This window comes from Haliotis rubra, unplaced genomic scaffold (assembly GCF_003918875.1).
Source record: "Haliotis rubra isolate DU_JTF1 unplaced genomic scaffold, ASM391887v1 Scf96, whole genome shotgun sequence".
Lineage (NCBI taxonomy): Eukaryota > Metazoa > Mollusca > Gastropoda > Lepetellida > Haliotidae > Haliotis > Haliotis rubra.
The window spans coordinates 1,913,275-1,930,991 of record NW_025767701.1 but is presented as its reverse complement, the minus strand read 5'-3'; the positions used below and the strand labels follow the sequence as shown (position 1 = coordinate 1,930,991).

Below are 17,717 nucleotides of genomic sequence, written 5' to 3'. Positions count from 1 at the left end.
AATCCTTGCCACATGAGGGCGGGCATTGTCCTGTTGGAATGTTAACCCAGGGCCATGACGTTGCAGATAAGGATGTGAAGAATCTGTGGCCCACACCAGTTAAGTTGCCCTGAACAATCACCAAAGGGGTTCTTTGGCGTGCTGTTATTTCACCCCAAATCATTACGGAACCACCACCAAAGCGATTCCTCTCCAAGACACAGGCCTGTGCAAAACGTTCTCCCACGCGTCAGTAGGCACGTTGACGTCCATCACTATGGGAAATGTTAAACCTAGACTCATCTGTAAAAAGAACATTTCTCCACCAAAGCAAGGGTCTGCGGACATGATTTCGGCACCACATTCGTCGAGCTTGTCGATGACGTTGTGTCAGGATAGGCCGTATGGCGGGACGTCGTGGTCTGATCCCGTGATGACGTAAACGCGGCTAACTGTGTTGGGGTGGATACGGCGAAGTCCTGGGATTGTTCGGGCAGTCATCACTGCAGTCTGAGTAATGGGTCACCCTTATCCATCTGTCCTGTCTTGGCGTTGTTACACGTGGACGTCCAGAACGTGGCCGATCGATGACGTCATTTGTGTTCTGGTAGCGTCTCAGCAGAGCAGAAATTGTGTTCCGGTGGCAGTGGAAATGTGCAGCCACTTGTCGTTGAGACATTCCCCCACGGACCATCCCAATGGTCTCATGATGTTGTGCAGACGTGAGCCTTGGCATGCTATGCGTTTCAATAGCCGTTTAATTTTTTGAACGATCGCAAGGGCAGGGGTTGAGCTTTCCAAAGTGACAGTATTGTCTGGCATTCATTTGCTCTGTTTCTCTTTCCCGGAATGCACTTGCAATAACGTATTGCACGTCTCAAGGACGAACCCACTGCCGTCACGGAACGTGGCACGTGCATGCATGTTGGATACATGTCAGTAATCTCTGAGTTTAAATCCTTATGTGTCTACACAGGTTTGATAAATTTAGATTTTCAATTTTTGTATGCACAGTTTCTTTATGTGCCTAGTATATAAATCAAAACGTTTAATATATCTCGTTGAAAATGTTCCATATTCAACATCCACTCCTTTTGTAATCTCTTTATACAACCTCACTTACAACGTTGTATATTGGACTGACTGACTGACTGAGTTTTGTTTTACGCCGCTTTTAGCAATATTCCAGCAACATCATGGCTAGGGACACCAGAAATGGGCGTCACACATTGTACCCATGTGGGCATTCGAACCCGGGTCTTCGGCGTGACGAGCCAACGCTTTAACCACTAGGCTTCCCCACCGCCCCTTTTATATTGGATGTTGAATATTTACCTCTCACCATGAATTACGTTTTTTTCCTTGTTAGCATAACAAAATTGACTAATACTCTAAAACACACCATTCGTAGCTATGAAAGTAAGTTCATATGCGATATATTGATATAGTGCTGGCCGTTTAATCAACAGACCTGCGAAAACAACACTACTTCCCCCTATTAAACTTTTACCTCTCTTGGCGGCCATTATGCCAGTCATCTTCCACACGACACCGCGCTCACGTGTAATGGTTTCTACCTGTGGCACGGGCAGTTATTTAAACCCTCTCCCTTATGTGTATCCCCCTAATGACACCGATTCTCATAATTAATCCATGGAGCTGACACAAAGAGACTGAAGCCATCATAAAGTAATAAGATCCAATGAAAGCAATGCAGCGTCGAACCTCGTAAATGTAGTCACTGGAAGTCGTGCCTCAGTTGTTTAATGTGAATTTATAAACAGACTTTTCAATGACAAGAACGCCATCTCAAGACACGAAGGAACCAATGGTCATATATATAAGATGGATGCGATTGATCACATCACTCTTATTTCCCTCAAAATCACATCTAAAAAGACTTCAGAAAGTACGTTTCATAATGTGTTTTAAAAATTCATCAGATAATTTGAAATTGATCTGTCTGTTACGACGTCCAATTTCAGGTTAACATGGCTCCTCCTTCAGCCCAACTTTTGTTCCCTCCGAAATGCCTGTATCAGGGGTACCACGAGAGTGACCCGTGAAGACCGGGTTAGAGTTGATCTTCAGTAACCCATACTTGTTGTAAGAGACTGGGGATCGGGAGGTCAGATTCGCTGACTTGGTTGACACATGTCACCAAATCCCAGTTACGTACATCGATGTCCATGCTGTTGATCACTGGATTGTCTGATCCAGATTCGATTATTTACAGACAGCTGCCATATATCCCGAATATTGCTGAGGGCGGCGTAAAACTAAACTCACTCAGTCTACATGAGTGACCAACGAAAATCACATGGGTTGCGTCACGGGTTTCCTTTAGTCAGTAGTGTGCATCTCATCTACCATGGTACGTCATGGTACGTCAACTTCTTCTAGTGAAGCGTATTGCAAGTTTTTTGACAGGAAACTTAAGACTTATAAATCATCGCTAACAAAAATATACAAGTACAGACTACCGATCGGCTATAAATTGTTATTTAATGGTAACACGCACACATGAAAAAATATTCTTAGATTATACTACTGATAGTGAAATAATAGTCTCATCATACCAGCCCGTGTTCTCAAGTGTAAATAGACAATATTGTGATGTACAAATATATATTTCAAAACTTGCTTTTGAGTGTAACTTTGCGAAACTATGGATTTGTGTATATGTGTAAACCTGTTCTCGTCGCTATATTACTGAAACAATGCCGATGCGACGATAAATTTTACCGAATTTTTTTTACCTGTATTTAGCTTGATGATCAGTCGAGATAAAAGTTCTACGAATGTACTGCGTTCATGTTGACATAATGAACTTCATAGCAACTTGTCCTAATCACAGGGAACAGAGCAGATCTAAACGAACAATGAATGTTTTTGTGGACATAAAACTTTCTGAACCCAATGTCATGGACGTCTTTCAAGATCTTTAAGTTGTTTATGCATTGATGTCTATTACGGCAATCCCCATGGTATTCTATCAGCAGCTGCTTGACGTGCACGAGCTCCCCAGATGAGGTCATTTCCGTCAGTGAAGCCCACTCGGCGTTCTCCACGTCGGCCTTGAGGACATCTATCACCTTCTGGAGAAGAACAAATCATTTGGAGTTTATGAGTGAGTGAGTGAGTTTAGTTTTACGCCGCACTCAGCAATATTCCAGCTATATGGCGGCGGTCTGTAAATAATCGAGTCTGGACCAGACAATCCAGTGATCAACAGCATGAGCATCGATCTGCGCAATTGGGAACAGATGACATGTGTCAACCAAGTCAGCGAAACTGACCACCCGATCCCGTTAGTCGCCTCTTACGACAAGATGGTCGCCTTTTTATGGCAAGCACATGGGTTGCTGAAGACCTATTCTACCCCGGATCTTCACGGGTCTTTGGAGTTTATAAATCTAATGTAGATATAAAACAGTCACATAGAAACATCATACAGATGCACTGGAACAGTCATTTATCCCCAATAATAGGTTTCATTTTCACACCAAGAAAGCACGTGAAATGTAAAACACTCTTGCTATATGTTTTTATCTCTTTAGCATAATAAATGTCACTCTGTGATTGAAGTGAGTGTGTTAAACGAGTGAGTGTCATATAGAGTTCATGTTTGTTGGTCATGTAGTGTTTGTGTTTGTTGGTCGTGTAGTGTTTGTTTTTGTTTGTCATGTAGTGTTTGTGTTTGTTTGTCATGTAGTGTTTGTGTTTGTTGGTCGTGTAGCGTTTGTGTTTGTTTGTCATGTAGTGTTTGTGTTTGTTGGTCATGTAGTGTTTGTGTTTGTTGGTCATGTATTGTTTGTGTTTGTTGGTCATGTAGTGTTTGTGTTTGTTGGTCATGTAGTGTTTGTGTCTGTTTGTCATGTAGTGTTTGTTTTTGTTTGTCATGTAGTGTTTGTGTTTGTTTGTCATTTAGGGTTTGTGTTTGTTGGTCATGTAGTGTTTGTGTTTGTTTGTCATCTAGGGTTGTGTTTGTTGGTCAAGTAGTGTTTGTGTTTGTTTGTCATTTAGGGTTTGTGTTTGTTGGTCATGTAGTGTTTGTGTTTGTTTGTCATCTAGGGTTGTGTTTGTTTGTCAAGTAGTGTTTGTGTTTGTTGGTCATTTAGGGTTTATGTAGGGTTTGTGTTTGTTGGTCATGTAGTGTTTGTGTTTGTTTGTTGGTCGTGTAGTAGTGTTTGTGTGTTTGTTGTTGGTCGTATGTAGTGTTTGTGTTTGTTGGTCATGTAGTTTTGTTTTGTTTGTCATGTAGTGTTTGTGTTTGTTGGTCATGTGTAGTGTTTGTGTTTGTTGTTTGTTGTCATGTAGTGTTTGTGTTTGTTGGTCATGTAGTGTTTGTGTTTGTTGTTGTAGTGTTTGTGTTTGTTTGTCAGTGTTTGTGTTTGTTTTGTTGTCATGTAGTGTTTGTAGTTTGTTTGTCATGTTTGTGTTTGTTTGTCAGTAGTGTTTGTGTTTGTTTGTCATGTAGTGTTTGTGTTTGTTTGTCATGTAGTGTTTGTGTTTGTTTGTTAGTGTTTGTCATGTTGTCAGTAGTGTTTGTGTTTGTTTGTCATGTAGTGTTTGTGTTTGTTTGTCATGTAGTGTTTGTGTTTGTTTGTCATGTAGTGTTTGTGTTTGTTTGTCATGTAGTGTTTGTGTTTGTTGGTCGTGTAGTGTTTGTGTTTGTTTGTCATGTAGTGTTTGTGTTTGTTTGTCATGTAGTGTTTGTGTTTGTTTGTCATGTAGTGTTTGTGTTTGTTTGTCGTAGTGTTTGTGTTTGTTTGGTCATGTAGTGTTTGTGTTTGTTGTTGTTGTCAGTGTTTTTGTGTTTGTTTGTGTGTTTGTTTGTCAGCGTAGTGTTTGTTTGTTTGTCATGTAGTGTTTGTGTTTGTTGGTCATGTAGTGTTTGTGTTTGTTGGTCATGTAGTGTTTGTGTTTGTTGGTCATGTAGTGTTTGTGTTTGTTGGTCGTAGTGTTTGTGTTTGTTGGTCATGTAGTGTTTGTGTTTGTTTGTCATGTAGTGTTTGTGTTTGTTGGTCGTGTAGTGTTTGTTTTGTTGTCGTGTAGTGTTTGTGTTTGTTGGTCGTGTAGTGTTTGTGTTTGTTGGTCATGTAGTGTTTGTGTTTGTTTGTCATGTAGTGTTTGTGTTTGTTTGTCATGTAGTGTTTGTGTTTGTTGGTCATGTAGTGTTTGTGTTTGTTGGTCATGTAGTGTTTATGTTTGTTTGTCATGTAGTGTTTGTGTTTGTTGGTCGTGTAGTGTTTGTGTTTGTTGGTCGTGTTTGTTTGTTTGTCATGTAGTTTGTGTTTGGTCGTAGTGTTTGTGTTTGTTGGTCATGTAGTGTTTGTGTTTGTTGGTCGTGTAGTGTTTGTGTTTGTTGGTCATGTAGTGTTTTGTGTTTGTTTGTCATGTAGTGTTTGTGTTTGTTTGTCATGTAGTGTTTGTGTTTGTTTGTCATGTAGTGTTTGTGTTTGTTTGTCATGTAGTGTTTGTGTTTGTTTTGTGTCATGTAGTGTTTGTGTTTGTTTGTCATGTAGTGTTTGTGTTTGTTTGTCATGTAGTGTTTGTGTTTGTTTGTCATGTAGTGTTTGTGTTTGTTTGTCATGTAGTGTTTGTGTTTGTTGGTCATGTAGTGTTTGTGTTTGTTTGTTTGTCATGTAGTGTTTGTGTTTGTTTGTCATGTAGTGTTTGTGTTTGTTTGTCATGTAGTGTTTGTGTTTGTTTGTCATGTAGTGTTTGTGTTTGTTGGTCTTGTAGTGTTTGTGTTTGTTTGTCATGTAGTGTTTGTGTTTGTTGGTCGTGTTTGTGTTTGTTGTTTTAGTGTTTGTCATTGTTATAGTGTTTGTGTTTGTTGGTCATGTAGTGTTTGTGTTTGTTTGTCATGTAGTGTTTGTGTTTGTTGGTCATGTAGTGTTTGTGTTTGTTGGTCATGTAGTGTTTGTGTTTGTTTGTCATGTAGTGTTTGTGTTTGTTGGTCATGAAGTGTTTGTGTTTGTTGGTCGTGTAGTGTTTGTGTTTGTTTGTCGTGTAGTGTTTGTCATGTAGTGTTTGTGTTTGTTTGTCATGTAGTGTTTGTGTTTGTTTGTCATGTAGTGTTTGTGTTTGTTGGTCATGTAGTGTTTGTGTTTGTTGGTCATGTAGTGTTTGTGTTTGTTGGTCATGTAGTGTTTGTGTTTGTTGGTCGTGTAGTGTTTGTCATGTAGTGTTTGTGTTTGTTTGTCATGTAGTGTTTGTGTTTGTTGGTCGTGTAGTGTTTGTGTTTGTTGGTCGTGTAGTGTTTGTGTTTGTTGGTCATGTAGTGTTTGTGTTTGTTTGTCATGTAGTGTTTGTGTTTGTTTGTCATCTAGGGTTGTGTTTGTTGGTCATGTAGTGTTTGTGTTTGTTGGTCATTTAGGGTTTATGTTTGTTTGTCATGTAGGGTTTGTGTTTGTTGGTCGTGTAGTGTTTTCGTTTGTTGGTCGTGAAGTGTTTGTGTTTGTTGGTCATGTAGTGTTTATGTTTGTTGGTCATGTAGTGTTTGAGTTTGTTTGTCATGTAGTGTTTGTGTTTGTTGGTCATGTAGTGTTTGTGTTTGTTGGTCGTGTAGGGTTTGTGTTTGTTTGTCATGTAGTGTTTGTGTTTGTTGGTCATGTAGTGTTTGTGTTTGTTGGTCGTGTAGTGTTTTTGTTTGTTGGTCATGTAGTGTTTGTGTTTGTTTGTCATGTAGTGTTTGTGTTTGTTTGTCATGTAGTGTTTTTGTTTGTTTGTCATGTAGTGTTTGTGTTTGTTTGTCATGTAGTGTTTGTGTTTGTTGGTCATGTAGTGTTTGTGTTTGTTTGTCATGTAGTGTTTGTGTTTGTTTGTCATGTAGTGTTTGTGTTTGTTTGTCATGTAGTGTTTGTGTTTGTTGGTCATGTAGTGTTTGTGTTTGTTTGTCATGTAGTGTTTGTGTTTGTTTGTCATGTAGTGTTTGTGTTTGTTTGTCATGTAGTGTTTGTGTTTGTTTGTCATGTAGTGTTTGTGTTTGTTTGTCATGTAGTGTTTGTGTTTGTTTGTCATTGGTCGTAGTGTTTGTGTTTGTTGGTCATGTAGTGTTTGTGTTTGTTTGTCAAGTAGTGTTTGTGTTTGTTTGTCATGTAGTGTTTGTGTTTGTTGGTCATGTAGTGTTTGTGTTTGTTTGTCAAGTAGTGTTTGTGTTTGTTTGTCAAGTAGTGTTTGTGTTTGTTGGTCATGTAGTGTTTGTGTTTGTTTGTCATGTAGTGTTTGTGTTTGTTGGTCATTTAGGGTTGTGTTTGTTGGTCGTGTAGTGTTTTTGTTTGTTGGTCATGTAGTGTTTGTGTTTGTTTGTCATGTAGTGTTTGTGTTTGTTTGTCATGTAGTGTTTTTGTTTGTTTGTCATGTAGTGTTTGTGTTTGTTTGTCATGTAATGTTTGCGTTTGTTGGTCATGTAGTGTTTGTGTTTGTTGGTCATGTAGTGTTTGTGTTTGTTTGTCATGTAGTGTTTGTGTTTGTTGGTCGTGTAGGGTTTGTGTTTGTTGGTCATGTAGTGTTTGTGTTTGTTGGTCATGTAGGGTTTGTGTTTGTTTGTCAAGTAGTGTTTGTGTTTGTTGGTCATGTAGGGTTTGTGTTTGTTGGTCATGTAGTGTTTGTGTTTGTTGGTCGTGTAGGGTTTGTGTTTGTTTGTCATGTAGTGTTGTGTTTGTTGGTCGTGTAGGGTTTGTGTTTGTTTGTCAAGTAGTGTTTGTGTTTGTTGGTCGTGTAGGGTTTGTGTTTGTTTGTCATGTAGTGTTTGTGTTTGTTTGTCATGTAGTGTTGTGTTTGTTGGTCGTGTAGGGTTTGTGTTTGTTGGTCGTGTAGGGTTTGTGTTTGTTTGTCAAGTAGTGTTTGTGTTTGTTTGTCAAGTAGTGTTGGTGTTTGTTGGTCGTGTATGGTTTGTGTTTGTTGGTCGTGTAGGGTTTGTGTTTGTTTGTCATGTAGTGTTGTGTTTGTTGGTCGTGTAGGGTTTGTGTTTGTTTGTCATGTAGTGTTTGTGTTTGTTTGTCATGTAGTGTTTGTGTTTGTTGGTCATGTAGTGTTTGTGTTTGTTGGTCGTGTAGGGTTTGTGTTTGTTTGTCATGTAGTGTTGTGTTTGTTGGTCGTGTAGGGTTTGTGTTTGTTTGTCAAGTAGTGTTTGTGTTTGTTGGTCATGTAGTGTTTGTGTTTGTTTGTCATGTAGTGTTTGTGTTTGTTGGTCAAGTAGTGTTTGTGTTTGTTTGTCATGTAGTGTTTGTGTTTGTTGGTCATGTAGTGTTGTGTTTGTTGGTCGTGTAGGGTTTGTGTTTGTTTGTCGTGTAGGGTTTGTGTTTGTTTGTCAAGTAGTGTTTGTTTGTCGTGTAGGGTTTGTGTTTGTTTGTCAAGTAGTGTTTGTGTTTGTTGGTCATGTAGTGTTTGTGTTTGTTTGTCATGTAGTGTTTGTGTTTGTTGGTCGTGTAGTGTTTGTGTTTGTTTGTCAAGTAGTGTTTATGTTTGTTGGTCGTGTAGTGTTTGTTTTTGTTTGTCATGTAGTGTTTGTGTTTGTTGGTCATGTAGTGTTTGTGTTTGTTGGTCATGTAGTGTTTGTGTTTGTTGGTCATTTAGGGTTGTGTTTGTTGGTCGTGTAGTGTTTGTTTTTGTTTGTCATGTAGTGTTTGTGTTTGTTGGTCATGTAGTGTTTGTGTTTGTTTTGTCATGTAGTGTTTGTGTTTGTTTGTCATGTAGTGTTTGTGTTTGTTGGTCATTTAGTGTTTGTGTTTGTTGGTCGTGTAGTGTTTGTTTTTGTTTGTCATGTAGTGTTTGTGTTTGTTTGTCATGTAGTGTTTGTGTTTGTTGGTCATTTAGGGTTGTGTTTGTTGGTCGTGTAGTGTTTGTTTTTGTTTGTCATGTAGTGTTTGTGTTTGTTTGTCATGTAGTGTTTGTGTTTGTTGGTCGTGTAGGGTTTGTTCTTGTTTGTCATGTAGTGTTTGTTTTTGTTTGTCAAGTAGTGTTTGTGTTTGTTTGTCATCTAGGGTTGTGTTTGTTGGTCATGTAGGGTTTGTGTTTGTTTGTCATTTAGGGTTTGTGTTTGTTTGTCATGTAGGGTTTGTGTTGGGTCATGTTTGTGTAAGGTTAGGTTTGCGTGGAGACTTTTGTTATATGTTTCATGAAGATGTTTGTTTCGTTTGGTGGTGATGTTTTGGAGGTTTGTCTGGGAATATGGCGCTTGATGTACGATTGACGACACAGGGACATCGGTATTAATAGCTGCTAACTCGTGAAAAGTATGGGCGGCGGGGTACTCCAGTGGTTAAGGCGTTCGCTCGTCAAGCCTAATAACCAGTTCCATTCCCCACATGGGTACATTGTGTGAAGCCCATTTCTCGTATTCCCTGCCGTGATATTGCTGGAATATTGCTAAAAGCAGTGTAAAATTAAACTTATTCAACTCGAGAAAACGAGCAACTCCAATTTTCACGGTCCAGTTCACGAGGCTACAATCAACAATCCTACGTCAATATATGACATGCATTTTCAATGAAGTTTTATCTGCAACAGATGGACGATATTTAAGCTTGTTCAAGGCTGTCTGTGTCGACATGTATTTGTACAACATCGTTTCTCCAGTTGGCAGTCGATGAAAGAGTTAGGGAACAATAAAAGGCAAATACTAAAAAAGTTATACTTTTAAATGTACTTTAGCGTACATGTTGACATATCTTAATAATTAAGCATTAGCTTTATTGAAAATCATTAAAATTAATTTAATTTCTTTAGGAAAATAATATTAATTCACCTGACTATATAAAATGATTTTCCATCCACTGATTCTGTCGTAAAAACTATTGTAAGTAAACACAAACTCGGTCTACATGATGTCTAACTCAAAGCCAAACTCACATTCACCGAGAAATATGACAACACAGTTAACCCCTGGCCCGGGTTTGCCCTAGCAATGGCTGAAGATCCCTCTCAAAATTATCAAAATCAGCCGAACATTTTTCTAATAGGGTTGGACTATTACTGATTTGGTCCGTCCAAACAAATGTATTTTCAAAATATTTAGAGAATTTGAGATTTCAAAATGTTCAAATTATACAATATCTTAAATTCGGCATCAGAATTTGACTTCAGGCGTTTTTTTAGACTAACATTCACTCAAAATACTCTTACGGTGGCGAAATATTTTTACTGGTGGTTATTTCTTTCACCTTAATTTCGATGTTAAGAAGGGTAAAGCCCCAAATAAAACGTGGACGATCGTTGTGTTTCAAGTACGACACATACGGATGCCGTGTGAGGATTGACGTTACACGCAGCGTCGCGAACCTTTGTAAACTCAGCACAGCCATTTTGTATGTACTCTTTTCACCCAACTGAAAAAAACTAGCATAGATTCTTAAAGGTTCTATCACTTGAAAGAAATACTTAGATCTTCAGTAGTAATTTTCAGCATAAGGAGTCTGCAGTGTTCGATTCCGTCTATACCACAAACGTCTTTTTTGACTTACCTAGAAATACATGGTGATACCAGACTTTCGCGAAAATGTGACTTAGTGAGTGAGTGTGGTTTTATGCCGCTTTTAGCAATATTCCTGCAATATCGCGGCGGGGGTCATCAGAAATTGGCTGTACATATTGTACCCATGTGGGGAATCGAACCCGTGTCTTCGGCGTGACGAGCGTGACCACTTGGCTACTCCACCACCCCTCGTGAAAATGTGAGCGTAGTCTGCCTCCTCAACGGTGATTGTCACAAACACATGTAAAGACGTGTGAGACCAGTGACCTTGAACCTCAGATATCTCGCTGTCATTCAAATTATTCATAATTTAAACTATTTTTGTCATATAATGCTGTCTTTGCGTTTGTCGTTTCCAAAATACCTTTGTGCACGACATTTACCATATGAAGCCCATAAACCAAAGCTGATTTTCATTTATATTTAGTCATACGCATTATTTCGAGTTTACTTACACCTTTCCCGTGAGTGACAAATAACATGCTTTCCAACAGAGACAGTATCACATATGTTTACATTACAAATTGTATTTTAATGGACATAATGTGATACAAACGGTTTTGTCAATGTTAATTTATTGTCTGCCAGTTGATATTTATCCTTGAGATTACATGACACACAAGAAACGTTGTCAGGAAGTTGTTCATGGTCACGGTTGTCATTCATAGAATGTTTGCCTAATTCATTTAATCTTTAATATCAATAAAGTATGTTTAAACATGTTTAGATAATCACAAAAATTCAAATCGCGATTACCTTTGTGCTCAAGAAACTTTGAAGGCAACGACAAATTTCTCATTTTTATAAATGGATATTTTAGCAAAATATGTGCTTATTAGCTTTGTGTCACGCGATCCTGATAGTTGAACGAGTGGTGACATATGACGATAGCAATTTGTTTTTAACCATGTTTTACGGACGTAAAAGATCAAATAGATTAGGCAAACGTTTTCCAGCTTAAAATGCCCTTTCCACAGACAAATAAACAGACAGAGGATATGTGTGTGATTATTGAACCCTGAAATAAATGACATACAGTGCTTCAATTTCATGGAAACAATAATAGTGACCTATTGTTCAGATGAAGTCGCCAGCAATACGCGAGCTCCATAACCTTTTTGTATGAGTACCGTTTCGTACCTTTGATTACGATGCTGCATGTACTTGAGTGAGTAGTATAGGGAATGATGGTACGAGACCGCAAAACAAAATAATGATAAAATAAGAAGGAAAAGTCAAAGGGTGAACCTCCACTCAACATTTGAGTATATAGGGACACTTTTGTTTGCATTGTTTTTCTTCGCGATCCCAGCAGTCCATCCAACCCCAAGACAGGTATACGGAAAGCAAAATGGAGTCCAGCGCAGAAAAACAACAACAGTATGTCGATGGGGTTTGGACCACTCTCGTGTTTGTTTCTCCATCGGCGAAGGTGCCGCTCGAATTATCATAAGAATCTCATTTTCACTAAAGCTACCCATTTTTCAGCAACCACAAACCCCTATATTCGACCCGATATGAAGACACAGCTATGCAAGAAACTGGCACCACACAGTCTGTTTCCATAGCCGACAGCAAATATAATATATTTATATTGATATAAATTAAATTGTTCTCGTCACGATATTAACTCACTCACTCACTTTAGGCTGATCAGACAAATGCCAGATAGGAACATAGATATGCCATTGACAAGCCCAAACGCTGTTACAGTCAAATGTAGGCCTTGTGGTATGGCATAATCATCCTGGAAAAGTATTAAATGGCTGTTGTTGTTGTCGGATATGTGTTAGTATGACGAATTAAGCAAAGTCATCCGGATATCTCCGTAAAAGTAATGCTGCCTTGAGATACAACAGCGGTCAACAGGTCCTCAGTCAGATTCATCCCAGACCGTGGGACCAGCGACTAAAAGAAACAAACTTCTTGGACCCTGACTCAGCACTAGATGTTCAGAGTCGATGTACTGAACACATGCTGCCCACCATAGCTTGGAACAGGCAAAACAGTATTAGTCCCGGTCTCGAGACCTGCCAGCCTGCATTAATCTGGTTTGTCATGTAGTGTTTGTGTTTGTTGGTCATGCGTAGTGTTTGTGTTTGTTTGTCATGTAGTGTTTGTGTTTGTTTGTCAAGTAGTGTTTATGTTTGTTGTCGTGTAGTGTTTGTTTTGTTTGTCATGTAGTGTTTGTGTTTGTTGGTCATGTAGTGTTTGTGTTTGTTGGTCGCGTAGTGTTTGTGTTTGTTGGTCATTTAGGGTTGTGTGTTTGTTGGTCGTGTAGTGTTTGTTTTTGTTTGTCATGTAGTGTTTGTGTTTGTTGGTCATGTAGTGTTTGTGTTTGTTGGTCGTGTAGTGTTTGTTTTTGTTTGTCATGTAGTGTTTGTGTTTGCTTTTGTGGTCATTTAGTGTTTGTGTTTGTTGGTCGTGTAGTGTTTGTTTTGTTTGTCATGTCGAGTGTTTGTGTTGTTGTTTGTCATGTAGTGTTTGTGTTTGTTGGTCATTTAGGGTTGTGTTTGTTGGTCGTGTAGTGTTTGTTTTGTTTTGTCATGTAGTGTTTGTGTTTGTTTGTCATGCGTAGTGTTTGTGTTTGTTGGTCGTGTAGGGTTTTGTTCTTGTTTGTCATGTAGTGTTTGTTTTTGTTTGTCAAGTAGTGTTTGTGTTTGTTTGTCATCTAGGGTTGTGTTTGTTGGTCATGTAGGGTTTGTGTTTGTTTGTCATTTAGGGTTTGTGTTTGTTTGTCATGTAGGGTTTGTGTTGGGTCATGTTTGTGTAAGGTTAGGTTTGCGTGGAGACTTTTGTTATATGTTTCATGAAGATGTTTGTTTCGTTTGGTGGTGATGTTTTGGAGGTTTGTCTGGGAATATGGCTTGATGTACGATTGACGACACAGGGACATCGGTATTAATAGCTGCTGCTAACTCGTGAAAAGTATGGGCGGCGAATTACTCCAGTGGTTAAGGCGTTCGCTCGTCAAAGCCTAATAACCAGTTCCATTCCCCACATGGGTACATTGTGAAGCCCATTTCTCGTATTCCCTGCCGTGATATTGCTGGAATATTGCTAAAAGCAGTGTAAAATTAAACTTATTCAACTCGAGAAAACGAGCAACTCCAATTTTCACGGTCCAGTTCACGAGGCTACAATCAACAATCCTACGTCAATATATGACATGCATTTTCAATGAAGTTTTATCTGCAACAGATGGACGATATTTAAGCTTGTTCAAGGCTGTCTGTGTCGACATGTATTTGTACAACATCGTTTCTCCAGTTGGCAGTCGATGAAAGAGTTAGGGAACAATAAAAGGCAAATACTAAAAAAGTTATACTTTTAAATGTACTTTAGCGTACATGTTGACATATCTTAATAATTAAGCATTAGCTTTATTGAAAATCATTAAAATTAATTTAATTTCTTTAGGAAAATAATATTAATTCACCTGACTATATAAAATGATTTTCCATCCACTGATTCTGTCGTAAAAACTATTGTAAGTAAACACAAACTCGGTCTACATGATGTCTAACTCAAAGCCAAACTCACATTCACCGAGAAATATGACAACACAGTTAACCCTGGCCCGGGTTTGCCTAGTAGCAATGGCTGAAGATCCCTCTCAAAATTATCAAAATCAATACGAACATTTTTCTAATAGGGTTGGACTATTACTGATTTGGTCCGTCCAAACAAATGTATTTTCAAAATATTTAGAGAATTTGAGATTTCAAAATGTTCAAATTATACAATATCTTAAATTCGGCATCAGAATTTGACTTCAGGCGTTTTTTTAGACTAACATTCACTCAAAATACTCTTACGGTGGCGAAATATTTTTACTGGTGGTTATTTCTTTCACGCTTTTAATTTCGATGTTAAGAAGGGTAAAGCCCCAAATAAAACGTGGACGATCGTTGTGTTTCAAGTACGACACATACGGATGCCGTGTGAGGATTGACGTTACACGCAGCGTCGCGAACCTTTGTAAACTCAGCACAGCCATTTTGTATGTACTCTTTTCACCCAACTGAAAAAAGAAACTAGCATAGATTCTTAAAGGTTCTATCACTGAAAGAAATGCTTAGATCTTCAGTAGTAATTTTCAGCATAAGGAGTCTGCAGTGTTCGATTCCGTCTATACCACAAACGTCTTTTTGACTTACCTAGAAATACATGGTGATACCAGACTTTCGCGAAAATGTGACTTAGTGAGTGAGTGTGGTTTTATGCCGCTTTTAGCAATATTCCTGCAATATCGCGGCGGGGTCATCAGAAATTGGCTGTACATATTGTACCCATGTGGGGAATCGAACCCGTGTCTTCGGCGTGACGAGCGTGACCACTTGGCTACTCCACCACCCCTCGTGAAAATGTGAGCGTAGTCTGCCTCCTCAACGGTGATTGTCACAAACACATGTAAAGACGTGTGAGACCAGTGACCTTGAACCTCAGATATCTCGCTGTCATTCAAATTATTCATAATTTAAACTATTTTTGTCATATAATGCTGTCTTTGCGTTTGTCGTTTCCAAAATACCTTTGTGCACGACATTTACCATATGAAGCCCATAAACCAAAGCTGATTTTCATTTATATTTAGTCATACGCATTATTTCGAGTTTACTTACACCTTTCCCGTGAGTGACAAATAACATGCTTTCCAACAGAGACAGTATCACATATGTTTACATTACAAATTGTATTTTAATGGACATAATGTGATACAAACGGTTTTGTCAATGTTAATTTATTGTCTGCCAGTTGATATTTATCCTTGAGATTACATGACACACAAGAAACGTTGTCAGGAAGTTGTTCATGGTCACGGTTGTCATTCATAGAATGTTTGCCTAATTCATTTAATCTTTAATATCAATAAAGTATGTTTAAACATGTTTAGATAATCACAAGAAATTCAAATCGCGATTACCTTTGTGCTCAGAAACTTTGAAGGCAACGACAAATTTCTCATTTTTTATAAATGGATATTTTAGCAAAATATGTGCTTATTAGCTTTGTGTCACGCGATCCTGATAGTTGAACGAGTGAGTGACATATGACGATAGCAATTTGTTTTAACCATGTTTTACGGACGTAAAAGATCAAATAGATTAGGCAAACGTTTTCCAGCTTAAAATGCCCTTTCCACAGACAAATAAACAGACAGAGGATATGTGTGTGATTATTGAACCCTGAAATAAATGACATACAGTGCTTCAATTTCATGGAAACAATAATAGTGACCTGTTCAGATGAAGTCGCCAGCAATACGCGAGCTCCATAACCTTTTTTGTATGAGTACCGTTTCGTACCTTTGATTACGATGCTGCATGTACTTAGTGAGTAGTATAGGGAATGATGGTACGAGACCGCAAAGCAAAAATAATGATAAAATAAGAAGGAAAAGTCCAAAGGGTGAACCTCCACTCAACATTTGAGTATATAGAGACACTTTTTGTTTGCATTGTTTTTTTCTTCGCGATCCCAGCAGTCCATCCAACCCCAAGACAGGTATACGGAAAGCAAAAATGGAGTCCAGCGCAGAAAAACAACAACAGTATGTCGATGGGGTTTGGACCACTCTCGTGTTGTTTCTCCATCGGCGAAGGTGCACTCGAATTATCATAAGAATCTCATTTTCACTAAGGCTACCCATTTTTTCAGCAACCACAAACCCCATATTCGACCCGATATGAAGACAGCTATGCAAGAAACTGGCACCACACAGTCTGTTTCCATAGCCGACAGCAAATATAATATATTTATATTGATATAAATTAAATTGTTCTCGTCACGATATTAACTCACTCACTCACTTTAGGCTGATCAGACAAATGCCAGATAGGAACATAGATATGCCATTGACAAACCCAAACGCTGTTGCAGTCAAATGTAGGCCTTGTGGTATGGCATAATCATCCTGGAAAAGTATTAAATGGCTGTTGTTATTGTCGGATATGTGTTAGTATGACAGGTCGCAAGGCGTCATCCGGATATCTCCGTAAAGTAATGCTGCCTTGAGATACAACAGCTTGGTCAACAGGTCCTCAGTCAGATTCCTCCCCAGACCGTGGGACCAGCGACTAAAAGAAACAAACTTCTTGGACCCCTGACTCAGCACTAGATGTTCAGGTCGATGTCTGAACACATGCTGCCCACCATAAGCTTGGAACAGGCAAAACAGTATTCGTCCCGGTCTCGAACCTGCCAACCTGCATTAATCTGGTTTTATAGCTAAATAGATAGAATTATTATTTAAACGCCCGCATGTTATCAGAAATGAGCGGACCACTGTAACTTGATAATGCCCCCATAATTGCTTGACGACCATTGTTAGGTGACGTCATAAGGAGCTCAGCTCTTGCTGTTCAATCACCTACGGCTCGTTTGAACTTTGTTTCAATACTGACGCTATTTCAGACTCACATTCGTCACATGTACCTGTGCAATTATGCACTTTTTTGCCGGTGCCAACCTTCACAATTGTACCATAAATTACATCTTGCAGCAATTAAAACATCGACTGGAACTCTAACGTTGTTGAGCATTGAAAAACAAATGGCGGCTGGTAGTATGGGCAAAGGTCAAGGTTGAATGTCGTCACGCTTAACAGTGACGTCATCTGTTTTGTTCTATGACGTTTCCATATTTGTAAAACGTGTGCCAGTGACCTCCGGATCCGTGGTTCGTTGTTCAGAGTACATGATTCAAAACCGATACTGTTTTTTTTATTTTATTTTAATAAAAATTCTATCCATTTTAGCTATAATAACGGTAACGCTACCTTTCAGGGCATTATCATGAACGACCTCGGGCTTCTGCTAATGACAATGCCCTGCAAAATAGCGTTACCCTTATTATACATGTAGTACCGGATGCTATTGCTATTTGAGCATGTGTGGCAGCCTGGCAAAAACAACGGCTCTTTGTGGGTTGATGGTAAGCAAGTCATATGCTTTATCAGCAGCTTTTTATACCCATTTTGCTCTTTTATTGCGTTTTACGAAGACAAGCGACGTTTTCGCAAATGCAAGTTTTGTTTTACAGTTTCGCTTTCTGGTACTTCATTTTATCGAATACTTATGTCACATATTTAATCCCAATCTATTTTCTCTGTTTCAATTAATAAAGACAAAAATGATTCTTGCTCTATTTCCTTTGGAAATCTGTTTATGTGGTGATGGTGTTTTGGATTTGTTCGAAACATACATGTCCTTTTCTGCAAGTCTATGGTTCAGAAAATTCATTATGAACGATT

General features: G+C 38.7%; 1 protein-coding gene across 1 annotated transcript in view; it reads right to left on the bottom strand.

Moving 5' to 3' along the window:
* Nucleotides 1-2,467: 2,467 nt before the first annotated feature.
* The window catches only part of LOC124265095, a 44,948-nt gene continuing 29,698 nt past the window's right edge, over nt 2,468-17,717 (bottom strand). Inside the window, exon 8 of the mRNA XM_046699887.1 lies at nt 2,468-3,077. Within this exon, the coding sequence (XP_046555843.1) occupies nt 2,775-3,077 (303 nt within the window). The 3' untranslated portion in view covers nt 2,468-2,774. The remainder of the gene's footprint in view (nt 3,078-17,717) is intronic.